The following is a 21,902-nucleotide window of genomic DNA, read 5'->3' on the forward strand; positions in this document are numbered from 1 at the left end:
ATTTTCTAAAGCAAAAATATTGCTGTCTTTTTCGAGGTAATTATATGTTGGAAAGTGTGAGGGGTTGCTGCAAAGTGAAACAGTCCTCACAACAGGCTTCGATAAATAGACAAGTTTTACCAGCTGAAATATAATTTACTAAATTAGTGATTTGGATTGAATTGAACTGTCTTGAAGTGTTTTGGTTTCACCTGACCAATAGCACTGCTTATGGCTTTCTTTTACCAATAACCTTCTTCTTGCTGAATTTGTGGGGTTTTCGACCAGTAGTTGTTGTGTAAACACATTCGCTCTGAGCTGTGGATCTCTACAGCTCCTCCAGAGCCAGCAATAGGAACCTCTAAGAAAGACCACTTTTAGCAGTTTTTATAATTAATGCTCTCTTTGCCAAGTCTTTGAGTTTAGGTTGACAGCAATGTTTTGGTAGGTTTGCAGTTGTACCATAGGCTACTGTTTTAATTTTCAGATGATAGACTGAACAATGCTTAATGAGATGTTTAAAGCTTTGAATGTTATCACAATCTAATCCCTAATTTCCACTGTATCTTATTTAGAGAAATCAGAGTAAAATAGGGTGAAAGTAACTGCTTTTTAAACCTTTTATTTGCCAAAAAAATGCCTTTCCACTTCACAATTATGGGCTACTTTGTGTAGGTCTTTCACATAACATTTTCATTAATCCATTCAAGTCTGTATTTGCAACATAATAAAATGTGAAAGGTTCAGTTGGTGGTAATACCTAAAGCAAAGTGCTTTATGAATAAACGTAACTAAATTGAATTGATTTTTTCTTTTAGAAAACGTCATAATTTTGTACAATAACAATTATTTCCTTTCGGGCGCTTCTCATGTGAAGGTTCTCTACACATTTATTTTTCAGACTCACATCGCAACAGCTTCATAGTAGAGAAATAAATGATATAAACGTGAAAAACCAGATGGCACATCCGTTCCTGATCCGTCATTGCGTCGGTGCTGATTTAATGCTGCTGTGGGACCATTTTTGAGCTGACAGTGTCCGCTGCTGGCTGGAGCGTTTACTGCATCCCTCGCAGAGCGGAGTCGAAATCTACGGTTCATAAACTTCTGTACTATCCTCTGTCTGTCCCAAAAATCAGTTGAGCGGAATGCAAACTATAGCTGATAATATTTAAGGAAAAAAAATCTCACCATATCTCTATAAATATGAGAATAAATGTTGCACGTGTGATTGTTTCTTAAATTATTCTGGAGGAGCGGAATTGGCCACTGTCAAACTGAGGTTCTCAGATACTTGTTGCTGTTTTACTTTTAGTTCAGGCTTTTTTATTTGCGCATCCCTGTGTCTGGACATCAACAGGTTAGCATGACGTGCTGAGAATAAACGCACAAACAGTGGGATGCAGTGCAACACAACAGTCCCCCTTGAGCCCGCATGTTTAATTACAGCCACAAACAGCAGATGGCTCTCTTGAGTTTTAATTTCTATTTTCCTGAGATTGAATTAAATTTGACTCTTTTTAAATTTGTGTGGTTACGTTGTTTTCTTAAATTTTAATCAGAATGCACACAGAGGTGAAAACGCTGGGTGCAGGAGGTTTGCTTAATATTTGTAGCTTTCGGACAGGCTGCAGTCGACCTTTTAAGTGAGGATTGTCTGGAGAAAACATCTCCCTCCATCTCAGTGTGGACCTGAAATGACTGGCGCTGTCCGTGGTGCTGAAGCCACGCACATCCAGCCTATAGTCTGGACAGTAACATCTTGTAGTTTTGCTCCTATAAGTTATGTCACTGTACATGTGCTTGTTATTGTAAATCATAAAGGTAAAAGCCACATTTTAAGGCGGATGCATGCATAAAACAATGTGAGATTTGATGTTGCAGTGAGGGAGAGAGAAAATATAGATTTCTCTCTCTCAGCCTGTATATCGTCTGTCTCCCTCAAGCAGGGGCTTGGTGATCGAAAAAAAAAAGACAAGAGGTGGGGGTGGGGACATCCTCCACACTCAGGCGTTTAGCCACTGATTAAGACTTGTTGATGAGGGGGAATTTGGTTGATTTTGTTGAATAGGGTAATACCACCGATTATCCCATCCTAGCTGTTTTTTTTTTTTCTGGGGGGGGGGGGTTCTGTCATTGAGCATGGTCAAATAAACCGCGTTGTTTGTCAGTGCCATTGCTCTCTTTCCGGATTCCCATTACGCGCCGATCGCCATACACGCATCTCCCTCTCAGTAAGCCCCATAATGTCATGGGTCATGCAATGCGCGGATCGTCTGGGAGTTTACATTTCTAAACCTACATTCTACGCAGACGTCTTCTGCACAGTACTCAGATCAGCTCTCACCCCTTCTTTTCAGCTTCACTGTTCGGTTAACGGATTGAGATTTGCAGAACATTTAACGACAGAATAAACGTAAGGATTGGCAAATAATTTCAACGCTCCTTCGCTGTTGCGTATTTCTCTGGCTTTTTGAAATGTGCCTCTCTTCGGGGGAATCTGTCGCGGACACCTTCTGGCAAACTTCGCGTCTCGCCTCGGCTCCTCTGCTCTCAGCCGGGTGGTCATCTTCGTAGGAGGCGCCTGTGTTTGTTTAATTGGCCGGCAGCGCACATGCACGGGCGTCCCCGCCGCTGCTGGCCGAGCCGTGCTGCCCTTCGTCTAACAGAAGAGGAAAAAGGATAAAGCAAAAGGTTAAAAATCGAGAGAAAAGAGTGGGAGATTTTTTTTTTTTTTTTCCAGCGAGGACGCAGCGCAGCATTTCTAAGGACAATTAACTGATTGAGACCAGACGCAGGCTACAGGTATGAATATTCTTCTGAGACCTCTGTGCGCATGAGTTGGGCTTGTTATTAAGAGCATTGTCACTGATGAGTGGGACTACTCATGAAGATATAACATTTTTCCATCATGCTCAAGGATATTTGGAATGATAATGGGTATCTGGTTTAGTTTCACAAATATCATGTAGTGTTTGGACAAAGGAGAGAAAGCCAGCAATCAGAAATACCTAAACCCGCCGGTATGGGACTTTGACCCGGGCTGTGAGCTCCGTAAGGCGGCTGTTTCTCTGCGTGCAGACTGGACCGAGCAGTTGTGACATTTCCGAGCCATGGCCGCTGCCATCGCGAGTGGGCTGATCAGACAGAAGAGGCAAGCGCGGGAGCAGCACCTGGACCGACCCTCCACCAACCGACGGAGGAAGAGCCCCAACAAGAACAAGGGGCTCTGCAATGGGAACCTGGTGGACATCTTCTCAAAAGTGCGCATCTTCGGACTCAGGAAGCGGAGGCTACGGAGACAAGGTCTGGGAACGTCAGTGTGCCTAGTGTTTTGTTGTTTAATCAAAGATCGAAACTAGCCAATTTTCCTTTGATGATCATCTCTGAATGGTGACTGGCAGGTCAAATAGTGAAAACTCCGATTTTTTAACCTATTTATTAAATAATCTAAACTAAGAACTCGTTTGTTTTGTGTTGAATTCAAAACTACTACTACTACTCTGTCAAAAAACCCGTGGCACATTTTTCTTTATCTTTTATAGGCCTTAGAATAACAAAATAGAGATGGTCAAAATTGGAAAAGGCTTTTCAAGTTCTGAAAAAATCGTGAAAAGTAAGAGCTTCCACTCTTTTGGAGCTGCACCCATCTATGATTATCCGCCAATTTTCCATTACCCCACTTTGAATTCATCAAAACTAACAAGTTCCATTATTTAGTGTTTAAACCCATGTACTGTGTTGCACTTAAAAAAAAAAACTGGTTAAGATTAGCGACATGTCCTTTGTTAACACAGGTAGAGACAAACTTGTAATCCTATAATTTCCTGTTGGATTAAAAACTATTACTTCTATCTTTTGTAGTCCTTAGAATACAAACTCAGAATCAGTAGTCCGGGCATTAATGAAATCAGGTACTATAGGGGCTGGGAAAAGCTTGGTTTGTTCATCTCTACTTATCAGCTTTTTGCAGTTGGTGTAAATATTAGCATACCTTCAGCCTTAGATTAATCATTTTTCAATCAGCTGGAGATCAAAATATCAGTTCTGGTCTACGATAAGCAGGTTGAATACTAAAAAATCTGAATTTGTTTTATTCCACTATTTGTTAAATAAATCAAAACTTTAAATTTCTTTGTTTTCTGTTGGATTCAAACCAATACCTGAATCAAAGAACATGGACATCATTCCCTTTTCTCTTATTTGTTCCAGGCCTTAAATGAAAAACATATAATGCATCAGTAGTGACTAATTTTGATTTATTCATAAAATGCACCAAAATTAAGTCTGACCCCCATTATTGTTCTATAAAAACCACAATTAATATCATCTACTTTGCTGCACTTTTTTTGTTTAATCAAAATAAAATAAAGTTCAGAAACATAAGCTAATAATCTTTTAATTCCTTCATTTTCTGTTGAATTCAAGACTAGCTGCTCCTCTCATGTGTTACAGTTCTAAAACATAAAAAACTGCAATCGCCAGGTCAAACCCCAAAGAAAATCAGGAATCTAGATCTGCCAGGTAAAGCCTGATTCATGCATCTCTTCATTTGTGGTTGTTTGCAATCATTGTTAACATGCACTTTGATCCACACTGTAAATGATCATAAATAGGGATGCATCAATCAATTGGCCAAATATTGACATGGTTAGTGTTTTCCTTGATTAGCTCTGATTGATGATCAGCACATCAATTACGAAAATTAGTATTACTATTTAATAAATGCATCAAAACTAATCAATCCCATCGTTTTTTGTTATAAATGCATCAACCAATGTGATGGACATTGAAGCACCTTATTTTCAGTTTAGTCAAAATCAGACAATCTTTTATACATCAATGCAAATAATCCTGTAACTCTTTCATTCTGTATTGGATTGAAAAGTACTACCTTAACCTGCAGCATATTTTTTCTCTGTTTGGTGTTATAAACTTTATAAATTACAAATGAAATTACAAATTGGAATCGGCAGTTTAAACTTCAAAGGAAATCGTATCGACCAGGAAAGGTTGGTGTATGTCTACGCATGGGTTTTTGCGAACAGTATAAAAATGATCATACATTCAACCTCTGAATCATCACAAATGCTAAAGAACAACAATATGTAAGTAGCTGGACTAAAAAAAGTCTTGTGATTTATGTGCATTTTACTAAATGATTTAGACAGTTTTACCAAGTTGTCAGAGCTCTGTGAAGAGCATGATTATTTTATGGCACATATATACAGAAAATTGCTGAATTGTCGTGTAGCCCCACATAAGCATACCAACAGAGTCCGGGACATAACTCATTTCCATGCAAGTCGAAAAAGGTGAGTATTGTGAGCAGAATCAGGGTTCATCTTTCAAACAGAGTCTTTTTCCCCAATTCAGGGACCAACGGCCTCTCGCTCAGCCTGAAATTTGCTCCAATTATGAAAATGTCAGGAACGTTTTAGCTGTAATGTGGCAGCCTGGGATTAATAAAGAGCACTGACAATAATTATTCAAATGCAGGAAATGGAGCCAACAGTAGGGATGATTCAGAGAGGAAATTTGGTTGCTTTTGAACAATTGTGGGGTTTGTAGGTTTCTTTAAAAATCATCAGGCATCAAACCTGTTGCTTCAGATTTACTTAAATTTCATCTTATTTACAAGCTACTTAAGAAAAGGCATCTAGGCTACAGTATAGTTTAAGCAAGCGCAGAGGCAGTGTTTAGTCTTTTATCTTCACCACAAAAGAGAGCCATTTTAATTGGTGAGTCCCTCTCAAGCTTTCTGCTTTCACATCTAAACATGATGAAATGTCTCCCTCACAAGACCCCTGTGATTACATGGATTAAAAGGGCTTTGATAGAACAGGATCCAAATAATACCCACAGAGGACACATCTGGACACAGGTCAGAGTTCATTGTAATTGGAGGTTTATGATCAGTTATCCTTCAAGCTGCTGTGTCATGGTCTGTTTCTGCTTTTCTGTGGTAAGCGGCTGTCCCTCTTGAGTTGACCTCTGGAGCATTGCTTGGTATTGGGAGCAGTGTCCAGAGGTCCCGGAGGTCACAGATATGGACAGAGGGTGGTGTTATGTTTGGCTGAAAAATGTATTTTAGTTTCTCTCTATATGTGCAATGGACCAAGTAATCTATAAAGCAGATGTCAGGTATAGAGGTCCATAACTGGCACAGATCAACTAATAAATAAAAAGTTCTTAAAAATATTTTCTTAAATGTATTATCAACAAAATAAAATTGGAAGCAATGCAAAGATAATTTGTTAAAAAGTATGTATTTAGTTAAATGTTTCAATAGTAAAGATAAAGAGAAGAAAATGATATTTACAAAAAATCAATATAATAACGTTGTTATTCAAAACCATTTTACTGTCATGTGCTTCTGCACTGCATGAATTGATTTTTATCTGTTAGCCTTACCCATCAAAATCAGTGGATGGGGCTTATGCTTCTCAAGTCAATAACACTTGAATGATTTCCTGCCAAAAGTACCACTATGCAATAAATTATATAAACCATTATGTCTTCATTTATACATGGCATTATGTAAATAAATACCTATTTTAAATAAACAGGTATGTCAATATTTAATGAAATAAACAGAATAAATATAAAAGCATTTAATGTTTGATGTAATTTTAATGGCAAAAATGCATATAATCACTTAATTATTGTATCATCATTTATTTATTAGGATTTTTGTTCTGAGGAAGACCATAAAATATTTCAGACCCCATATCTGATGGTTTAACCTGTTAAGCAAGTCCACTTCAGACCAATTACGTTGAATAGGGCAATGTTAACCCCAGTGACTTTGATGGGTCAGGCTGATAGATAAACCAAAATAAATTAATGATGAGATGCAGTAGGTAACCAACAAATAATTAAATAAAAATTTAAATAAGTATCAGTTATTTTTGAAAGCAAAATTAATGATGACATATTTATTTATTCAGTTATTTGTTTGCTTGTTTGTCTATTAAATAAGTGGTAATTAGAAAGAGTTATGATTTGCTTGTTTATTTAACGACTTCAGCTTTTGTGTGTCAACAGCGGAGGTCAACTCTAAAAATGACTTGAAAACATCACAAATATTAAATTAAAAATAATGTTTTTTTGTAAATTATTCATGTATTATCCTTCAATCTTAATTGGTTAGTCAAATATTTAAGTAACGCTTTAATTATTTATTTGTGATTTGAAAACATGAAAGTTTAAAAAGCAATAGTATGTAGTGGCCTTCTGAGCCTCGGAAAACTGATAAAAGTTGCTGTAACAGCCCATACAATTGGTGATTAAAGGAATGTATTTTGTCCCCTTTTCTATAGCTCCAGTCAGAGCTAACATTTGCTTTCTGTTGCTTTAATTTTATTCTGTTTATGATTATAGGCCAGATGGGAAAATACATCATTAACTTCATCCCCACATGAGAATTCACAAAAACGGTTTAAGACTTTGCGCTCATGGGAGGTTCTTCCTTTTAAAGTCCTGCACACTTCACGACTTCAATCCTCGTCCCATTTTCCTCTTTTTTTTCCTGCATTATCACCAAAGCACTCAGATTAGGAAGACTAATGACTTGTTTAGTGTGCCTAATTTAATATCAGACCCTGAGAGACCTTATAGAGCTTTTTTATGTTTTTCTGTACTATGTTGGCCATATGCACCACTAATCCCATGTGTTGTGTGGCGGAATCTCTGAGTTTCCCAGATCGAAAAGAAAACACATAGCCTTGCGGTGACAGCTGAGCACCTTTTTGGCCTTCAACAGGGTGAATATAGACTGAAGTCAGGTTCACAATCCCACTGAGATGTATCAAAATGACATAACAAGTGTGTCTTAAAGGATGCCCTATGTTTTATATTCCTTTTGGCACTGAGTATTGATCTTTTGAGTGCAGCAGTACTCTAGATTTTCTTTTCTTGTGAGTTGCATTTGGCTTTGACATATCTTTTGGTTTTCAGGTCTGATTTCAAACTTATTTCATCAAATCATCCCTTATGTTACTTTGCTTTTGAGTTATTACCACTGTCTAAGTGTGGAAAATAATATTCTGTTTTATATTATAAAAGAAAGAGTTCCTGTTTTTTTGTTTATTGTACAACACAGATGTGGTCTCTGTCCTCCTCTGCACACTCTGGGAATATGCATGGAACATTTTGTGTCACATCTGCTTTCATTTCAAATCATTCTTTTGTTTTGCTGGCTGATACAGAGCCGCTATTATTTTTTATTTTTTATTTTTTGTGTTTTTTTTCAAAGGATTAAATGTGAGTTGTAAATACTGTTATATCGAAAGCTGGTAAGTGAGCTCTGGCCCCACCCAGCTTTGGATCATAATCCCACTTCTCTGGCTCTAATTATCCCACTAGATTAGATCCATGAACCATAAGATGACGTTGCACAGATCAGATGATTAGATTAGTTTACATGATCTAGAGGTCCTTCATAAATGAATGGTTTCCTGTGTTTTGGATGTTTGTTCTACAGGCTTGTTGACAGGAAACAAAGGTGCTTTATCAGCTTTTCCTAGCTCTCTGTTTAGATGGGATATCCATGTGATATCACAAATGTTAAAGAGCACAAAACAGGTGGCAGTGCTATATATTTTGATTCATATTTATCCTTCACTGTGGATCAACTGATCCACAGTGAAGGATAAATATTCATACTTAATAGACATACTAAATTGAAGTCTTTCCACATGGAAAGAATCACTTTGCCCAGATATGTTTAAAATTTAGCTTTTTACCTTATATGAAAAATGCTGTCTGTGGCAGAGAGTGCTGTAGTATGGTGGTAGTATTATGCTTTGGGGATGGTTTGCTTCAGCAGATTCAGGGAAGCTGGTTAGAGTTGATGGGAAGCTGGATGGTGCTAAATACTATCATTCCTGGAGGAATACCTCTTAGAGGCTGCAGAAGACCTGGAACTGGAGAAAGGTTTACCTTTCAGCACAACAACAATGCTATCCATATAAACAGAGCTACAATCTAATGGATGAAATATAAGCATATGCCTGTGATTGAATTGTCTAATCAAAGTCCAGACTTAAATTCAAAAGAGAATCTGTGGCGACCCTTCAAAATTTAAATGCACAGATGCAAATCGGACTGAGCCTCAGGTTTTTTGTAAAGAGGTACAAGCAACTTGTTCTTTAGTTTCCCAAAGCTCGTAGAGACATTACAAATAACAGTAGCTGTAATTGTAGCAAAAATTTGTCCTACTAGGTTTAGACTCATGAAAGGGGAAAACAAATGCACACTTTTTATATTTTTAGTTCTAATATTTGAAAACTATATGTCCTTTTCCATCCACTTTACAAGTTAGCACCAAATGTGTTGGTCTGTCATGCACAAAGAATTTGAAAATATGAAAAGGCTCAAGTGCAGTGAATACTTTTGCGAGGCAGGGGTATTTCCTTGCCAGAGTGGAAAAGCCCTTCTTCTTTTCCAGAAACATCCAAAGTGGGTCAGACAGGACAAAGCTGACAGCAGTCTACAAGTGTTGCAGCAGCTGCGCCCCTGTGTCTGCGTTTGTGTTTGTGTGTGGGCCAGTCCTTCCTTCATGCTCTGCTTGCTTTGAGCTGAGCTTGACGTGTGTGTCTTCACAAACACAGGAATGACACTACAGAAAATGAGACAAGAAAATGCGGCGAGGGAGTTGTGGAGAGGCTACTTATGGAGGAAAAAATCTCACACCCTCTCTGTGACAGGCCAATTTATATGTAAAAAGGACCATGGCTGTACAACAGAGCAAAAGGTAGTGGTTCTGATGTACGTTGTTTCCCAAGGAAACCTCCCTGCTGTTGCCAAACCGACACGCTGTTTCCCTAGAAACAGAGAACTAGGAACATACAGCGCTTGTGTTTGAAAAAAAATCAACATTGCCATAACTGGGGAAAGTCTAGCTCCCATCTGTGATTAACAGCATTTGTGTTTTGCCACTTGGGTCAAATGTTTAAGCGTAATCGCGATGGAAATTCAAGATCAATTAAGTCTAATTCCATCTTGGCTTGGGAAATACTCCTTGATATTTTTGCAGCACCTCTAGATTACAGATCTAGTTCACTGGGAGAACCACACTCCAACCATGGCAGGGTTAATTATTTATTAAGGAGAAATGTGGATATCTTAACAGGATTGCAAAATTTTTCTAACTCATCTCAGGAAATTACAGGATAAGGCTTTGGAGATGAGGATTCAAAGTGCATGATGAATCAAGAAATAAGAGATGAGAGCTGAACAAAGTAGAGATGAGGGATAAAGGAGGTTAAGATGGGGGATTAAGGAGGTAAGGATGAGAGATAAAGGAGGTAAGGATGAATGATTAAGATTAAGAAGGTTAAAGGAGGGATGAAGGAGATGGAGTTGAAGAATTGGGAATGGAGAAGATAGAGATGAGGGTGAAGGTGGGGAGGATGATTATTAAAAGAGGTAGGGATAAGAGATAAAGATGAGGGTGGATAGGGTGAAGGATGCAGGCATGACAGATGATGAAGGTAGAATTAAGGGGTGAGGAATAAACAAAGTAGGGATGAGGGATAAAACGGTTTGGGATTTTGAAGGAGGTAGAGAAGAGAGATGAGAGCAATAAGAATGATGGATGAAGAAGATATGGATTATTAATGAAGGTTTTAGGTATAATAGATAAAAATGAGGAAGATTAAGATGAAGAATAATATGAAGGAGGTAGGGTGAAGGGATGAAGAAGGAGGGAGGAAAATATGAGGGAGAAAGATGAGGGAGACTAGGTTGAACGATGATAGATGAATGAAATGAAGAGGTGAGGATTAAATGACGTAGGGACGAGGGATAAATGAGGTAGGGGTTGAAGAATGAGGAATGATAGAGGTATGGCTAAGGAATAATGAGACTGGGAAAATAAGAAGGTAGGGATGAGTGATAAAGATTAGCAAAATTAATGAGTGATGACCAGTGAAATAAGGATGAGAGATGAAGAATGAAGGAAGATGAAGTAAGCAGAAAACAGCTGTAAAGGTTGAAGGGGTGAAGTGATAACCGGTTGGGTGTGAGGGGGGGGTGTGGAGTTGAAAGAACATGTTGAATCTAGCTCAAATAGAGAGCTACAGTATAAATAGACAGCCGGTAATAAGAGGTGTGGTTGAGGTGCGGCCCTACTCCTAAATTAACGCTTTAAGTATATTTTGTAACAGATATAAACTGTCACTGTCACTTTTTTTGTGTACAGTTTTTTTCAGTTTTGACGTCTTACAACAAATCTCCTGATGTTAATCCTAATCTGCGTCTTGCTTTTGAAGTTCTAAAGATCAAACCTAAAGGGAGAGTCTGTGTGTGGGAGATATACCGGCTATCCCACCCCAGGGAAAACAACCAGTATCGCTTGATTTATAGCACTGTGGAGGAGCCCGTCTCACCACACACCACACATATGCATGCTAACACACACAAACAGAAAGACTTCCTATGCAGCCACCATAAACACAGTTTTAATCGTTACAGATTGCTCTCAAGAATCACTCTCACTCCCCCTCACACACACACACACACGCATTGCTTCAAATCCAGTCAAAGTCCCTGATCGATTGCACATTTGCCAAATTTGTGTATCAACACAAAAAGGATCTGCTTGAGGGAATTGTACTCTCATTAAAAACCTATGTGAAAATGTCCGAGTAGCACTGAAATTTGCTGGGGTCTTGGAGAATAGAGGCTGCTGTGTAAAATAAATGCAGTCCAACCCTAAACCTGGCATTAAGGTGATGTTTCTAAGAAACTGCTTTGCGGATTTGTTTGGAATGTGCATGTCTCTGCTTCCCTTTCCATATGAGAGTTTACTGGCCTGATCACTTGAAGATACTTTGTTTTTTTATTAACGTATTTTCCATCTTTCCATGTGGGGTGGACATATTTTAAGATGCCAGCAAGCACTAGGCACCATTCAACTGACTGGCCAATTTAGACCATATCGAATAGGTTTTCAGTTGCCCTGAAAAACTTTAACTGTATTTTCTCTCAAACATCATCAGAACAAAATCACAAAACAAAAAATCAATTTTTGGATGAGATCAAATTTTCTTGCAGTGCATAAACACTTGTAATTGTGTGATGTCAGTTAAGTTTTCACATATTAACATGCTACAACCACAAACCTAGCATATTTCATTGGTATTTTATGCTATATACCATCACAAAATAATATATAATAATGAGGCAAAATTTAAAAAAATGTAGAAGTGTGGTGTGCATCTATAGTCAGCTGCCCTGAATCAATACTTTGTAGAACTACCTGCAATCACTGTTATAAGTCTTTTGGAGTACGTCTCTATCAGCCTTTCTGCCCATTCATCTATCCAAAATATGCTTATTTGACCTAATTCTTTTCATTGGAGCTCGGGCTATACGTTCAGGGTCGTTGTGCTTCTTAAAGGTGAACCACCATCCCAGACTCTGTTTTTCACAACCTCTAACAGGATTTCCTCCAGGATTGTTCTGTATTTAGCTCCATCCATCTTCCCATCAACTCTGACTAGCTTCCTTCTTCTTGCAGAAGAAAACCATCAACAGGGCATGAAGCTGCCACCACAATACTTTACAGTGGTAAAGATGTGTTTAGGGTGAAGTGCAATGTTACTTTTTTGACAACACTTATCTTTTTGCATGTTGACAAAAAAGCTTATCATCTGACTTAGGCACCTTCTTCCATCAGTTTGCTCTTTGCCCTACATGGCAAAACTACAAATGGGACTTTTTTATGACTGTGTCTGGTGTTCCTTAGTTTTCACAATCCTGTTTTAACAAAGGTTCTCTCTAAAATAAGTAACTGAGACTGCATTTGTTTTCAGTGACATGTCTTAACTACTTACCTGCGTCCTAGCATTCTTTTAATTTATCTGCTGCTTTCAGTATACTTCTTTTTATCCCTCTTTGTTCATTCTCTTCTAAAGCACTTTGAACTGCATGGTGTATGAATGGTACATTACAAATAAAATACCTTTACCCAATAAAATATTTGATACCTTCCAAGGACCACTTTATTCATACATAGGTTAAATTGTACACATGTGAAAAATATTGACCAGTTAGGTAATTAGGTGACTTTTGAAGGCAGTTGACTGTATGGGATTTCATTAAGGGGTATCAGAGTAAAGGGGACTGAATACAAATGCGGTCAATTGTTAAAAAAGTTCATAAACTATGTATCATTTTCCTTTGGACACCCTGTCATTGTTCAGGTGAAGCAGTCCCATAGCGTTACAACTCAGGTGGCATAGCAGAAGATATTTTTTCTGTGAAGGTAAGAGATATGTACTCAGCAAAACCATTCCTTAAGAAAATGTCCTCACCTGTGCAGCCACAAAAAAGCCATAACTCAGTTAGACCCTTTGATATATCCTCTGTAACTGTGTGTCTTGCACATATACACACACATATACACAGGTGTTTGCTGAGAAAGATGGTTTAGAGGTTTGGATGACGGTAAAGCTGATTTTGTACCTCCACAGGGCTTTCTTAGATTGAAATCGAGTGTGATGGCTGTCTACAAGAAGTCCTCTGTTGAACATATATGACCCCAGACTTATGGAGGCCTGTACTTGCACACCGGCTATACCTATTCCTTGGTTTCAGCACAAAAATTTATTACTCCTTCACAACATCCTCAGTAAGCTTTATTAAAATATCAATTTTTATTGTTCCATACTCCTCAGACACTTTTTCATATCTTGGCATATTTGGAACCGCCATAAAATTACGTGACACATCAGAGTTGCAGCGGCTCTGAGCAATTTAACCACAGAAGATATTTTTTTTACTGTAAATACATGGGTAATCCTCTGGTTGGATTAGGGATGGAAAACAGACACTCTTGCATCCCAGAGAGGGTGCTGTTGGGTTCATTATGGGAGTCAGACAACCACATATTAATTCTGATACCTATAATTGGATGGTCTATCTCCGAGCAGGATGAGGCTTATGAGCCCATAAAAGTAGCTCTGGGATATGCCAGCAGACAGGAAGAGAGAGAAAGGGCGAAAAACCACATGGTGTTTTTTATGGCATTTTGAATAAATACACTAAAAAAACCTAACTTATTATTGTACAGAATCTTGTGAAATACTTAAGCATTCAGTTCATGTAGTTATATACAGTGCCAAAGTATTCATTATGAATTTTGTCCAAATACAAACACGAGCCTCAATATAGTTTATTAAGACTTTATGCATTAGGTCAATATAAGGTAAAATAATTTCTTACAAATAAAAGTCTAAAAAGTGAGGCACACATCTGTATCAGCCTTGTCCTGATTCAGTACTTTGCAGAACCACCTTTTGATGCATTCTTATTTGCCTAACCCCTCAGACACAATCAAATCAGTTGGAGAGAATAAGTGAAAAGTTTTTTTTTCAGATTTTTAATCTTTTTAACATCTTGACTTTGACTCAACCATTGCTATACATGAATATGCTTTGATGTAAACCATTCCATTGTAGTTTTTGCCTCATCTATAGTGTTTGTATCCTGCTGGAAGCTGTAACAATGGTTTAGTTGAAGGCTTTTTGCAGTCTCTGACATACTTCGACCAGTGTCCCTGCTGAAAAGTATCCCCACAGCATGATGCTGTCTCCACCACATTTTATTGTAGAGGGATATTTAGGGAGTTTTACAGTTATGCCAAAATACACCTGACCAGAGCACACTATTCTACATACAGGTTCTTCTCAAAATATTAGCATATTGTGATAAAGTTCATTATTTTCCATAATGTAATGATGAAAATTTAACATTCATATATTTTAGATTCATTGCACACTAACTGAAATATTTCAGGTCTTTTATTGTCTTAATACGGATGATTTTGGCATACAGCTCATGAAAACCCAAAATTCCTATCTCACAAAATTAGCATATTTCATCCGACCAATAAAAGAAAAGTGTTTTTAATACAAAAAATGTCAACCTTCAAATAATCATGTACAGTTATGCACTCAATACTTGGTTGGGAATCCTTTTGCAGAAATGACTGCTTCAATGCGGCGTGGCATGGAGGCAATCAGCCTGTGGCACTGCTGAGGTCTTATGGAGGCGCAGGATGCTTCGATAGCGGCCTTTAGCTCATCCAGAGTGTTGGGTCTTGAGTCTCTCAACGTTCTCTTCACAATATCCCACAGATTCTCTATGGGGTTCAGGTCAGGAGAGTTGGCAGGCCAATTGAGCACAGTGATACCATGGTCAGTAAACCATTTACCAGTGGTTTTGGCACTGTGAGCAGGTGCCAGGTCGTGCTGAAAAATGAAATCTTCATCTCCATAAAGCTTTTCAGCAGATGGAAGCATGAAGTGCTCCAAAATCTCCTGATAGCTAGCTGCATTGACCCTGCCCTTGATAAAACACAGTGGACCAACACCAACAGCTGACACGGCACCCCAGACCATCACTGACTGTGGGTACTTGACACTGGACTTCTGGCATTTTGGTATTTCCTTCTCCCCAGTCTTCCTCCAGACTCTGGCACCTTGATTTCCGAATGACATGCAGAATTTGCTTTCATCCGAAAAAAGTACTTTGGACCACTGAGCAACAGTCCAGTGCTGCTTCTCTGTAGCCCAGGTCAGGCGCTTCTGCCGCTGTTTCTGGTTCAAAAGTGGCTTGACCTGGGGAATGCGGCACCTGTAGTCCATTTCCTGCACACGCCTGTGCACGGTGGCTCTGGATGTTTCTACTCCAGACTCAGTCCACTGCTTCCGCAGGTCCCCCAAGATCTGGAATCGGCCCTTCTCCACAATCTTCCTCAGGGTCCAGTCACCTCTTCTCGTTGTGCAGCGTTTTCTGCCACACTTTTTCCTTCCCACAGACTTCCCACTGAGGTGCCTTGATAGAGCACTCTGGGAACCGCCTATTCGTTCAGAAATTTCTTTCTGTGTCTTACCCTCTTGCTTGAGGGTGTCAATAGTGGCCTTCTGGACAGCAGTCAGGTCGGCAGTCTTACCCATGATTGGGGTTTTGAGTGATGAACTATGCTGGGAGTTTTAAAGGCCTCAGGAATCTTTTGCAGGTGTTTAGAGTTAACTCGTTGATTCAGATGATTAGGTTCATAGCTCGTTTAGAGACCCTTTTAATGATATGCTAATTTTGTGAGATAGGAATTTTGGGTTTTCATGAGCTGTATGCCAAAATCATCCGTATTAAGACAATAAAAGACCTGAAATATTTCAGTTAGTGTGCAATGAATCTAAAATATATGAATGTTAAATTTTCATCATGACATTATGGAAAATAATGAACTTTATCACAATATGCTAATATTTTGAGAAGGACCTGTATTTGCTGTGTTGCCTACATGGCTTGTTGGAAACCTCTAACAAAAGTTCTTACGGATTAGTTTCAGTGATCATGCTGCTCTTCCACAAAAGCCAGATTTTTTGAGTGCATGGCTGCAAGTAGTCTCATTGACAGATTCTCTCACCTGAATTGTGGATCTCTGCAGCTCCTCCAGAGCTCCATGGGCCTCTTGCTTTTCTAAATAAATAAATTGTTTGAATATTGTTTCCTAACATAACCGGGCCTTAACTTCAAGGGGCATGAATACTTATTCACAGGAATGTTTATTTCATTTCTGCAGGAACCTTGACTTTTCTGTCTGTTTCCCTTTTTTTCCTTCCTACAGATCCCCAGCTCAAGGGCATAGTGACCAGGCTGTACTGCAGGCAGGGGTACTACCTGCAGATGAACCCCGATGGCTCTCTTGATGGGACCAAGGAGGACAGCAGTAATTCCAGTGAGTACTTTGGTGCTATCATTTAGCCTCAGGGAAAAAAACTTTTAAAAGTTGTCAGAAAAAAAATTGAAAAATGTTGAATAGGGAACTGTTTTACACTTTTATTATTTTAAACCTCCTTGGGCACAACCCAACGTAACAATGTTGATGTTCAGCACTGTATTGTTTTACATTTATTATTTTGTTGGGGAGATTAAATATTTCCCGTCTTGCCTGTCAGTCTCTTCCAATCCTCTAGTCAATACATTCCCTAAATGTTTAGCCTTTGGAGTAAGAATGTCTCCTTAAAGTATAGCCATGGGATCACACCCTTTCTCCCTCTCTGAGGGAGAAAGTGGACCAGGAAACAGCAGGCTTCACAGAGAGGAAAATGGTATTATTACCTTGTTCTGGCACTGCTCCTCTGCTTCAGGCGAGGTGGTTAATTTGATTCCTGGACCTGGTGCTAACACTGGCTTGACACTCAGCATTGTGTCACTTACCACTGTCAGCAAGAGGGTGTTTGCCACATATCTGATCAGATAAAGAAAGCCATAGATAGGATTCACAGGAGAGAAATCATGTAATTATTAAAACTTTAAAGTTGAATTAGATCTGGGAAGAATTCTAAAACTTGTCCTTCCAATAATCATTTTCTTTAAGGTGCTCTGATTTTACCAAAACTAAAGATTTACAAACTAAGCCAACTATGGTTTGGTGATGAATGCTCCGTAGAGGAAAATCAATGAAAAAGACAGACAAGATAACTGCATTTTATCTCAACAAAACATTGCATACATGGTCGAATTTAGGAGGATGTCTGCCTGTGGACTACATCCAGTTTTGGTCCCCATTTTTCATAAATTAACTTTATGGAACAAATATTTTCCATAAAAGACTGGGTCATATACATATACTGTCATAATGTTAACTGCCGACCTGACCCACATGCAGAGAACAACCAGAGACAGATGAGATTAGTGAATGTTTATTTAAACAAATGATCCTGGGAACGGGAAACAAGACTGGAACCGTCTGGCTGCGGGAAAAGAGCAGAGTTACAAACTGGACCTCAGAAAACACACCAGAACTGATTGTGCAGCTTACAGGTAAGCGCAGGGAAACCCGGTGAGGGGAAGGGTCATAGAGCCAGTGATGTAAGAGAGAGTGGCTCGCCTTGACCGCCGTGTTTGTTGAGACGGGGCCGGCAGAAGGTGCTGGGAGGGCGGACAGGATTCGCTTCGCTGGTGGCTCACAGAAGAGTCAGCCTGAAGGTTCAATTCAAGACTCGGTTCAGACCGATTCTTTAAATCTCTGGTCAACTCCGTCGGATCCAGAGGTAAGGCACCTGGAAGTGTCAGGACAGGCAAAATCAGTGCAAGTTTACAGAAAATTTCAGAAATAACTTTCAAACTATGAGAGTAGATTTCGGGGGAGGCCAGTAGCTGTACCGCAAGGGCAAAACTCTCAGGCAACAAAGTGCAGCCGCGGCCTCTTCATATACTGCCCAGTTGTTAAGCCCGATGAGCTGCACCTGTCCCTTCTCCAGCACCTCCAGACAATGGCACCTGGCGTTAAAATGGTTAGCTGCAGGCAGACACACCACGGATTCTGACACCACCTCCCCTTCAGCGGCCGCCCAGGAACAACAGGTTGGGCTGCATGGAAGTCACGGAGTAGAGCAGGATCCAGGATGAAGGAGCCGAGCACCCAGGTGCGATCCTCAGGACTGTAGCCCTGCCAGTCGACAAGGTACTGCCACCCATGGCCCCGCGGCCGGGAGGCCACGATCCGGCGGACGGTGTAGGCAAGGTGGCCCTGGAAGTCCTGGGCGGGAGGAGGGGGCACGGCCGGAGGGCAGAGCGTACTGGTCTGGACAGGTTTTAGTTGGGAGACATGAAAAACTGGGTGAACTGGAAGGCAGACGAAGGCGGACAGAAGTGGATCCCACTAGGGACTCTATTACGTACGGCCCAATGAACCTGGGGGAGAGCTTACGGGATAGGGACTTTAATGGGATGTCCTGAGCAGCAAGCCAGACCTTCTGACCCAGGCGGTACGTAGGTGCGGGAACACGTCGTCGATCAGCATAGCGCTTGTTATGGGCAGACGTCCGATGAAGCGCTTGAACCGTTGCATCCCAAATCTGCTTGCATCTCCAGATGTGATGTTGAACACATACAGAATGTATTAAAAAATGTAATTAGATTGTACTGCTTTGATCAGACTATCTCCAGATAATATTTCGGAAGTTTCGGAGTTTGACCCATTTGTCTTATAAGGTGCCCTAAAATGGCTTTTGTTGTGAAGTGATGCTATATAAATCAACTAAATTGTACTGAAACTGAATTTTAGCCATTATCTCCTATGAAATTTGACTTTAATCAAAACAGCAAACAGTAAAGAGGAAAAGAGCAAAAACCTCATACAACAGACTCAGTTTGGTAGAACAACAATGCCTTTAATACATGCAGCAATGGAAGCTGAGGTACAACTTGTCATGTTTGCAGGTTGAAAAGGATCCGAGTACAGACAGGCAATGGTTAAACAGAATACTTTAATAATGAAAATAAGGAGAACTTTCAGAAGAACTCGCTCGGAGAGCGGATCATTGTACACAGGCAGAGAAACGGGGAACGTAACAGGCAGTGTAACGGAAGAATCCAGCAATAACTATATAGAATCCAGCAATAACAATATAGAACCAGTGAGCTTATATACTATGGGAGGAGTGGAGAATGGAACATAATACAACTACTACTGAGGTTGCACTGGAGTGCCAAGACTGTACAGTTCTACAATCTTAGTGTTACTTATATTCAGTATTAAAAATCAGGTTAACTCAACAACTACAATACAAAAAACACAATAAATGCTACTTATTTAAATGTTTGTATTTATGTGTCTGTTTTTCAGCATTGTTTAACCTTATTCCTGTGGGCCTCCGAGTTGTCGCCATTCAGTCAGTGAAGACAGGGTTATACATCGCCATGAACGGAGAGGGCCATCTCTACACATCAGTAAGAGAACTATAATATTCTATTTTGTTGTTTATTGGTAGAGTTTCAGATGCTTGTATTTTTGATTCATTATTGTTATTTCTATAGTTGTATACACAGCTTGGATCACATGGAAATTATGAAAAACATTTAATTGAAATCTTCAAAAATGTATTTGACATCTTTCAGGGATTTTACATATTAATAATTTGGATTTATTAATATCTCTTTATCTTTACTGTTGAACTGCTCTATACTGCATACATTTCATTTCTCAAAATAGAAACATTCCCTCCATGGAAGTGGAGGGAATGTTTCAGTGTGTTCTGATTTTGGAGCAGCTTCTCTTCTCGCTATATAGTCGCTGTTATTGACTATTTCTCTTCAATCAGGATTCAGTAAGCTTTACAGCCAGGGGAGTAATAAGACCTCACCCAGAAGATATAGAGCTTCTTTGCCTGCCACATACTCTGTCCTACAGCAGTCATACAAATCAATCAGCTGGAGGAACACCGGGAGTAGTGCTACTCTTTTAGACACGAGAATCCATTAGAACAACTGTCTTCTCTTCCCTCTGCAGCCGTTCTTTTTCTAATTCTCAGAGCACAGACCGGGCATGATCATCTTATTCCTCATTTGTTATTGAAGAGGGTTAAGAGGAACTTCTTCTTTTGGTGTACCATGCACCCCAAAGAAATTCTCTAAAATGCAATCGTTGTTCGATTTAAAGCATGAAATGAAATTCATTTGAAAAGGTTTGACCTAGAATCCTGTGGATTTTGTTCAAGAATTGTGCAACAAGGGCTCTAAATTAATATATTATGTAATATTTATAGGTACTAGGTTGCTGAACTTTGATACTAGTGAAACTAGTTTGATACTAGTGAACTAATTCATACATAACTGATTCCACAAAGTTACTAATGTATCAATTCACTTAAATTTCAGTTCAACCTTTACAAACACTTGTTAGTACAACAATAACTTTGCATGAACCCTTCAGATTTAATAATGAAATCAAAAACAAAACTTCCAAAAGCTTAAATAATGTAAAAAAGATGCTTTTATCCTCAGTGGGACTTTATCCTGGTTAAATAAATGGTAAAAAAGAGAATTTCAGGTCCAAACTTCTTTGTAATAATAAATAATTGTAGGGAATCTATAACCAGACTGAGAGCTAATACAGAAAGAGAGAAGACTCTGTCTAAAATTTTATCCAAAAGAACAAGTGGCTCTTAAACCGAAGCGCTCTTGTGCATTACAGAGGAACAGTGAGAACTTTAAGGTATGATGAAACATGATTGTTATGTTTCCCATTTTGATCTGCATTTTATCAGCATCCTATGGTGAGAACCTGACACAGGAGACACGTAATCTCTCATTATTTTACTGACTGTACTATGGTGGTGGGATATTGGATTAACAGAGAGATTTTGGTTGAATATTCAGCTACTTACATTTAAATGTAATAACATCATTTATTTTTTTCAGTGTAAATTTAAAAAAAAGAACACAGGTGGTTTAAGAAACAAAACCTAAGCTGTCTTGAAGCAATTTAACAACTGGAGTCATAGTCTGATCCTGGGTACAACATACCATCCATTGGGAAAATCATAGACTATTAATACTTGAATGGAACAAGGGTTTTGAAGGCCCCAGCGGCAATTCATTTGGAAGCTCACATCCAGTTAAGTGCATGAGCAACTACAGTACCGCTAACTTATCTTTTATATTGCCCTTGCTTGATCTTTTTTTGATTTGGCCAATAGGGAGCCTCTAAGCAGTCACAAAGCCTCTATCCACATTGAGCTTGCCTCTAGTTTATATCATGCAGTGATGCTGCTTTCCTGACTTAAAGAGTTTTAAAAAAAGAAAGTGCTACGAGTTCAGATGGGTGAGTAATTCTGAACATTGTAAATGTAAAACAATCTTTTGTGTGATGTCCATACATACATTTTGTACCAACAACTATCTGTCTAGTCAGCATAAACAACTAACAATTACTAAATGTCTCATTTACTTTTTCAAGAGATTTCTGAATGCTTGGTCATACAGTCATATGCAATAAAATTTTTAATCTTTCATGTTTTAGTTATATTGATATCTTTAGTAGTAGCCTTTCTCCTGTTTTTCTCCTTTCATTGGATTTAAGACTAAAAGCTCAGTCACTTATTATCAGCAAGTCTCTCCAC

General features: G+C 39.0%; 1 protein-coding gene across 1 annotated transcript in view; it reads left to right on the top strand.

The window, feature by feature from the left end:
* The first annotated feature begins 2,147 nt into the window (after positions 1–2,147).
* The window catches only part of fgf14 (fibroblast growth factor 14), an 85,806-nt gene continuing 66,051 nt past the window's right edge, over positions 2,148–21,902 (top strand). The window contains exons 1-3 of the mRNA XM_047370216.1: positions 2,148–3,285; positions 16,622–16,732; positions 19,628–19,731. Of these exons, the coding sequence (XP_047226172.1) occupies positions 3,093–3,285; positions 16,622–16,732; positions 19,628–19,731 (408 nt within the window). The 5' untranslated portion in view covers positions 2,148–3,092. The remainder of the gene's footprint in view (positions 3,286–16,621; positions 16,733–19,627; positions 19,732–21,902) is intronic.

The sequence above is a fragment of the Girardinichthys multiradiatus genome, chromosome 7 (assembly GCF_021462225.1).
Source record: "Girardinichthys multiradiatus isolate DD_20200921_A chromosome 7, DD_fGirMul_XY1, whole genome shotgun sequence".
Classification (NCBI taxonomy): domain Eukaryota; kingdom Metazoa; phylum Chordata; class Actinopteri; order Cyprinodontiformes; family Goodeidae; genus Girardinichthys; species Girardinichthys multiradiatus.